The sequence below is a fragment of the Dermacentor silvarum genome, chromosome 8, assembly GCF_013339745.2.
Source record: "Dermacentor silvarum isolate Dsil-2018 chromosome 8, BIME_Dsil_1.4, whole genome shotgun sequence".
Lineage (NCBI taxonomy): Eukaryota > Metazoa > Arthropoda > Arachnida > Ixodida > Ixodidae > Dermacentor > Dermacentor silvarum.
Genome location: NC_051161.1, coordinates 118090317 through 118098457, shown reverse-complemented (window position 1 = coordinate 118098457; position 8141 = coordinate 118090317). Strand labels below are relative to the sequence as shown.

Here is an 8141-nt window from a genome sequence, read left to right as displayed (position 1 = left end):
GGCGATACGGCCAACCCCCGGAAGGCGAGTTCTAGTTTCGGTTTCAAGGAACATACGCGCTCCTCTGGCAGCCCGCGGGTAGCCAGAAGTGGAAAATCGAAGAAGCCCATTGTCCGAGCGATTGCCGGGCAGTCCCACCTCCCAGGGCAACTTCGCTTTCCTTTAGCGCTGAAGCATAACAAGTACTATTTAGTTTTTGTTGTGTGGCTTTTTTTCATTTTCAAGAAAGAGGTGGAACGAATGCACCAACTGTTCCGTTACACTTTTGCTATGTTTTATATTTCAATCTTTTTTTGAAGCCGCACAACAAATAAGTCGCTTTTGAGCTAATCTCTTTTTTATTTGCACTAAGGACACAGAAAGTGGAAAGAGCCTAAGCCATTTGCCTTTCTACTATATGCTCATCGAAATGCATAGCATTTGAGGCTTTGAGGAATGTTTCCAAGGCATATATTCCAATAATTAACTTCTGTCATACGGGTCATACAGGACAGCCCCAAGCTAGGGTTGCCAACTGTCCTGAATTTTGAGGGAGTCTCGATTTTTGAGTAAATGTCCACTGTCTGTCCCAACTTTACCCAGTCGGGATGGCCAAAATTCTTCCTTTTCTACTGGATTACAATAAGTATACCAGATTTCCTTTTTATAACACCGGACATTGTTTGTACATTCTTTGTTTATTTTGTGTTTTGGTCATTTTGCGGGCAGCGATTAGGAGGTAGAAGCAGGACAAGGATACACATGTGCTGCCAGAGGAAAATAGCCTAGGTGGCTAAATACCCACACATGAATTCCCACCAACTCGCCCAAGTTTCTGTTCTAGTAAATACCCACATTTTGCTTCATATTGAAACTGCTTATCAGCAATTTGAGCATTTGACCTTTTGTGAACAATGCTCGCAATGATTTCGACACAATGCCACCCTTTCTCTTGTGTTCACGAAGAGCTCAACACGATGCAAGCTTGCATTGTGTACTTGGACTATTTTTTGTGCACCAGTGCACGTTAGCACCCATGCACTCTAGTCGATCAGCTCATTGTAGTGGAGATAGATTTTATTTAGAGAGAAAAAAAAAAAAAACAGGTTTGGCCTTAGCAGGTGTGCTCTAGCCTGCTACTAGGGAAAGGAAAGGGGAGCTGAAGTACAGCAACGATGACGATGATAAAGGAGAAGTGGATGCACATTAAAAGCAGCTCTACTGAAGCCTGCCATGCAAATTTTTTTTCTCACAAGACAACAAAAATATTTGCTTCAAATTTTAAGATGCTATAGCAAGAAAATTAATATTAACGATAATAATTAATTTATCTCATTCTTAAGTAAGAAAATCCCCATTTAGGTATCCTTCATTTCTCTTCCCACTACCGCCCGATTCATGGCCAATCCCCCGTAGTGGGTTGTGCCATTTCTATAGGCACCAAACCAAACCAAATCTACTGAAGCCATGCATCCAGCCTCAGTGGCACGCAAGAATTTCACTAAGGGTTTTGGTGTGGGCCTTGCAGTTCTGGAATGGGGCCATGGGCCGAGCACAGCGCCTTCAGACAGTGGGTGCAGGCCAACTCGTGCTCTGTGCTGGAGACCAACTCGGCTGCGTTTTCACCCTTTATGGACGAGTGCCGTCTACAGGCAACACACCAGAAAAATTTTTTTTTCTTGCAGAGTTTCGCTTTTGAGTATAGTTTCTGGCTAAATGCCTTCAGCCACCACTGGATGGCAGGCAGCAAGCATCATTTGTCGGATTAGAGGAGGAACTGAGTACTCGAAAGTAGCAGTTTGCGCGCTACTTGCTTTCAACAACAAACTTTTTGAAAGCAAAGGTCAGAGGAGAAAAGCAGATGAGAGTAATCCGGTTGCAGTGGTATCACACAGGTAACGCAGAGCAAGTGCAGTGCGCACCTTTGTTTCAGATAAGAGGACAACTCTCAGCGGTAAGTTGCACACAAACTCATAGGTGGCTTGGGGTAAAGCTCAGTTCGAGTGTACCACCTGGTGTTGGCCACCTGTTGATTCGCACAATATTTTTCTTTTCGTTGAATATCCTTATTCTCAGTCAAAAAAAATTGCACATATTGATGTAAAAGAAAACACACATTTTCTTCTGGTATTTCTATGTCTCGTTCTTCGCAAAGCATAAGACTTAAAAGCATAAAACAACAAAGCATAAAGCATAAAACAGCAAAGCGGCAAACCGTTTTGCTGTTTTATATTCAGTGCTTAAACGAACAATAACATTCAAGGAGTGCCCCGAGTTGGTGCTGTCTCTACACGGTGCGACGACGCTCCTTGCACCCTCGATGCTCTAGTGTAGTGCTAGATCAGACATACCAACCACAAAAACTAGGCAAGGCAAAGGTATTGCTTTAATGAAATATGGCTGCACATGATGTCATTGCACGTACACACACACACATACACTCTCCTCTGCCAAGAAATTAAAAAACAGTTTTATTTCAATCCATATACCAACAGAGATCTGCTCAGATCCTCAGACCAATCAAAGCAGGTAAAGCTGAGCAGCGAAGCAAGGAAGCCTAATGCAGCTGTTGCAATCTGCAGAAATGAGCATCCGTGACAGAAAGAAAATGGAGCGACTGCAAGCTCAACCAGAACACATTTTATCAACCTAGCATGTGCGAGTTAGCCCATGCTCAACAAACAAAAACTCAGCCAGCAGGAAGTGTCCAAGCGCTCTAGCAAGGTTAGAAAATACAATCCTCGGTGCTCGCTACAGTTGCTTCGCAGCAACACCTACACATGCATCAACCAATGGGATTCACTTGGAGAAAAAAAAATCAGGAAAGAAAAATTTATATTACATTTTCCGGCCTGAGAGCGTGATTGGAACAGCTGATCAAAAGCATCCAGAAACTGTTACATCAACTGAGGTCACCCCCAGAGGAGTGTTTAGCATGGCTCATAATTGAAAGAGGGGAAAATCAAGCAACACACCGGAAAAATAATTTATATCCGAGGCTTGGCTTCAATTACGACAATCGCTTGTGCGGCACACATTTGAACAATACTGGTCCGAGTCCTCGCAAGAACGCTTGTGCTATTTTTTTTTTGTTATTGAACATCTCGCCTCTTCCCCTAGAATTATGTGGTTAAAGCTAAAGTTTATCACCAACACGTGCCCAGCACGAAAAAGGAAATGAGGGAAGCGACTGGGGCCACATAAGTCCGGAAAAAAAGGGGCCGGGGGGTCACACCACAACAAGGAAGGAATGATGTTTCGTGCAATGCACTTGGCTTTTGATGCGACTGCCACCACGCTCGCGTGGTGAACTCGAAGTTCTTGCCCATGCCCCCCTCTCTTTAGGAAAGTGGTTGTGCCCCACTGCGGGTAGCTCCAGAAGGGTGCATCCGGAGCGATGTCGTCCGGACCCTAGTTCCCGAGTACTTGGCCCCTGCCCCAGTTGTGCCAGCCGCCTCCTGCATTGGGGTCATTGTTGCCGCCATCTGCCGGCCTCCTTGGCGCCGGAGCCTGGCCAAAGCCGCTCACACCACCAACGCGGTCTGGGAAGTAGCGATACCTGCACAACAACAAAGAGAAAGCAATGGGTCCGCTGCCAAGAGAACGATCTTAACGTGACTGACACTATGCAAACACCAGCAGTTCAGTCGAACACTGTTACAACAACCGCCTTTACTACGAAATGACTTGTACAACGAAGGGAACAATATGGCCTGGCCAGCTTTGTCTCTTATGCATGTACTGTGAGAGCTTTGGTCCCCACCCATGTGTGTAGAAACTCTCTTCTCCCCTCCCTCATGATCGCCTTCTCTTCACGGGTCGCCATTTTGCGTTTAGTGGTTAGAGAATAACGGACGCGGCGCTGGCAATCTAGAACTGCCCGAAGCTACGACGTGGACGAGCCGTGTATCCTCGAACAGAGATTTTTTTTTGTGAAGATTGTGAGCGCTGTTGTGTGCAGTTACAGTCGAACCCGTTTATAACGAACTCAATAGTTCCGCGAAAAGTGGCCGTTATATAGTGGTTCGCCAAATGTGAAAACTCAAAAATCAGCTCTTACAATTCAGCAGCACTTTGGTCCGAAAACCAGATTTTCAGTGTCATTTTTGTTCCCGGTGCGTTCCTGCACCCAACTGCAAACTTTCATTAGAAGCGTCCATCGAAAGAACAAAATGCGGCGTCGTGTAGCTCTTTCAAAACTGCGTCCGGTTCCAATCACTTGTCATTTCGAAACTGCAAGTGCAGCCGCCATTTTTTATTTGAGAGCTTGTGATATCATTTATTACCACCGGGTCATGACTGTATTCTGCACACGATAGAGAAGTGTTCTAGTTCACCAGAAGTGTAAACTTCGGAAACTACTGCGGCATGCTGCCTTTCTGCAAAATTCTCGGCATTATGACTGCCCGTCAGCCACACAAGAGGCGAAAAATTATCTATGTCGCTTCGATAAAAAAAAAAAGCAATGTTCAAAGGTAAAAAATCACCGCGAACCATTATCAGCAATCGACAACACATAAACGAAGTGCCGCTGAACTGTGATCTACTGATAACGGTGTAGTAAACACCGACCCTTTGCAACATTGCGTGGCAGCAGCGTGTGGTGCAGCATTTTCGCGAACTCGGGCCGCATCGACAAGAACGCTTTAGCGGCCGTTGTTCCCATGGTGGAAAGACCTAGATGGTTGTTCGAAATCGCTGAAACAGGCGTAATAAACAGGCCGTCCACTACTCGCGTTGGAGGGGAGCGCATGAGGCAAGCCAACCAAAGGCGGTGTAGGAAAAAAAAAAGTGTCGCAGTTTCACCCGAAAGGCAAAGCATCAATTGCAATAGCAAATTAGTAGAGAGCTATACGGTGTAAGGATAGTACTTTTATCAGCTGTGTAAACTTGGACATGCAGCAGCACCAGCAACGCGCAGAACTGTTGTCGACACCGTCGGCGTTATGCCCAGTTCGCACCGAACGCGCGCGGCGTTGCTGACTGTTGCCGGTGCCTCTGGGGGCGGCTCGGAGGTTTTCGACGAGATCAGAATGGGACACTCGTCGAGCAGCGTCGGAAATTTTACCCACCTTCTCGCCTCGAAACGTTTTTATATAAACACGCATTTGATGCCACAGCTAAACGTCTCCTCCCCCCCCCCCCCGCCCCCGCCCCCACCGGCCTTTCGCGCGACGGAAGAAGTCGCATTTGCTCTCTATATATGGTGATTGTAAAGCAGAAAAGAGACGCTTAATTCTGCAGCCCTTCAGGGAGCACGGCGCAGAATGCGCGTTTGCTCTCCGACGTGCGTTCACTCCCCGTGAAAGCGCGCGTCCCTCGTGTCCTTTCACTAGCACATACAGCGTCCGGAGCGCGGCGACGATTTCATCGCCGTTGACGTCGTACGGGACCTCACGGCGACGACGACAGCAGAAATCCGCTTTGGAGTGTCCATATAATTGCTATTGCAATAAAAGCAGGTCAACAGAGCAGTGGGGTGTGAGAGAAGTTCGCGTTAGCGTTAGTTGTGTATGCGGAGCTTTGGTCAAGGACTCTTGTCTGGGAACGTCGTAAAAAAAGCGTGAAGAACGCAATAGGAACGCCGTCGCCCGTGGACGCCAACTCGTCCCATTCCCCGCAAGTAGCACTGTCCGGGCCAGCCAAGTGGCCACAAATGCAACTACGGCTCGGACACTCTCTCCCATTGCATTCGGCCTGACGCGGCAGGCTGGCTAACATAGCTTCGCTGTTCGACCATCGTCATGGAGTGGAAGGGGTGGTGATTGTTTTTACTATGACCAGGTTCAAAGCGGTCGTTGTAGCAGTACGGCGATTTAAAATATGCTCGTTATATCTGGAAGCAGTTTCCTAAGGGAGGGTCGGAAAATCATCAGTGCACTGAAATCTCGTCGTTATAACCAATAGCAGATCATTATATTTGGGATCGTTATAAGTGGGTTCGACTGCATTTCCACTTAGCTGAAGGCACTACTACCACGTTTGACAGTATGTTCAGCATGCTGCATATCACCAGAAGTCGTAAATGAATAACTTCTTCTTTCTTCTATCACTTGCAGCCAATAATTAACTACTGCATGTGCTTCGAGCCAGTGACTGAAATGTTGTATGAAAAAAAAAATTGACATGTCTGTTTAATAAATCAATTATTTCCTTACTCTGTTACAAGGACTCACTGATTACGAACGAAGCATCATCCTACCACCTTGACTTTCTTTTCAATGAAGCACTTTGGAATAAAATGATGTAAATTTGATACATTTACCAACAGTCCATAATTCGTGACTGAAGAGGATATGATGACACCAAAAGCCAGACAAACTAGTTCTCTGATCTAGCGAGGCAGTACCAATACAGACAAGGTCAGCAGTGAACAAAATGACGGGAGGAGCGCTGATGGCATGATGCTAAAACTCCTGCTTGGTCCTTTGCACTCCCTTCACTTTCCTTAGTGCCTTGTTTCACAGCATTAATTGACTCTGAAAGCGATACTAAAGAGGAACACTACATCAGTTCCGACTGATAAAGTATTCTTTTACCATATTTTTTTTTTAGGGAAAAGGTTAATTACTGGAGGAGAAAAATGAAGCCAGTTAATGAATTTCATGCCGGAAGTACAGCTCCAGGTACATCAGTCTGATGTCACGGATTTCAAAGTACTTTTTAGTATTTTGATCTCAGTGTCTCAGTCAGTGATGCTACTGCGGACTTTGGATTTGGAGCAATTTTTGGAGCATCAGAAATTTCATTTTGGAGCATTTTGGAGCAGGCAATTTGGCATTTGGGAGCAGCTTGGAGCAGCTGATTTTTCACATCCTGAAGTATTTCAAAAAGTGTACATACGACACACAAATTGATATCGTGTCATATATTGCTAGTTTTCCCAGATGTCATTCCGTATATCCATAAACAGAAATGATGGACACATTGGCGGCATGCAGTTATTATAATCACATGTCATGCTGCGCTTCAAACAAGCGACAGTAGAACCCCGCTGTTACGTTCCCGGGCGCTGCGTCTTCCCGGCTGTTAAGCTCCCATAGTACCCAATGCATTGGTAGCACCACTGTTGCGTCGCAAATGTGAGACCGTTCCCGCATCATGTGGCCTCTGGGCTGCTGTGCCTTTGTTCTGCGTTTTTCAAGTTTGTATGGCATTCTTTACTGCTGCTCTACAAAGAGCATGGTGCCTGGGTTTCAAACCAAGTGAGGTGCAGAACTATGTGGGCATAAATATACAGTAGTTCTAGCGTTGTACCTGCAGACTGCCTCATTGATAGCAGTCTCTAGTGCAGTCAGTGAGGAATTTTTTTTTTTTTTTTGTAGAATCGACCATGTTACTGAATGAAGGCTCCCAGCAGCCTTCTGAATCATCTTCCATTGACATGGAGGTTAGGAGAGTCACTGATAGATAGGCAGCAATGCAGCTGCTAGGTGCTTTCCAGCCTGCACTTTTGTATGATGCCTCACTTCTGCAGCCAGGTGTCTGTGCCAGCCCAAGTGGTCTAGTGAGCAGAGCTCATGATGAGGTTCTCTTTATGAAGGGGTGGTAGATAGGTATTGTTACGAGATATCGTGGCATTACGATAATAGAGTCGGCACACGATGTGCTAAGTCGCGGGTACGAGGTGCCGACGCGCGAAATGCCTGGTCGCAAATCCAAATAATAGACGCTCTGTAATCGCGCAGTCGGAGGGGCCGACGCGCGAAATGCCTAGCCGCGGGTCCGAGGAATAAACGCTCAAGGTGTCGACACTCGATGAGCGATGTGCGGACGCGCGAAATGCCTAGCCGCGGGCTCGAGGAGTCGACGCTCGAGGTGCCGACGCGCGAAGTGCCTAGCCGCGGGTCCGACGAGTCGACACTCGATGAGCGATGTGCCGACGTGCGAAATGCCTAGCCACGGGCTTGAGGAGGCGACGCTCGATTAGCTTAGTCGCGCCTTCCGAGGTGCCGACGCGCGAAATGCCTAGCCGCGGGCTCGAGGAGTTGACGCTCGCAGGGCCGACGCGTGAAGTGCCTAGCCGCGGGTCCGAGGAGTCGAGACTCGTTGAGCGATGTGCCGACGCGCGAAATGCGTAGCCGCGGGCTCGAGGAGTCGATGCTCGAGGTGCTTAGTCGCGCAGACGGAGTGGCCGATGCACGAAATGCTTAGGCAAGGAT

At 47.2% G+C, this 8141-nt stretch overlaps 1 protein-coding gene across 1 annotated transcript in view; it reads right to left on the bottom strand.

Moving 5' to 3' along the window:
- Positions 1 to 2338: 2338 nt before the first annotated feature.
- LOC119461637 (derlin-1) overlaps positions 2339 to 8141 on the bottom strand; it is a 32674-nt gene continuing 26871 nt past the window's right edge. Inside the window, exon 8 of the mRNA XM_037723002.2 lies at positions 2339 to 3538. Coding sequence (XP_037578930.1) covers positions 3391 to 3538 — 148 coding nt within the window. The 3' untranslated portion in view covers positions 2339 to 3390. The remainder of the gene's footprint in view (positions 3539 to 8141) is intronic.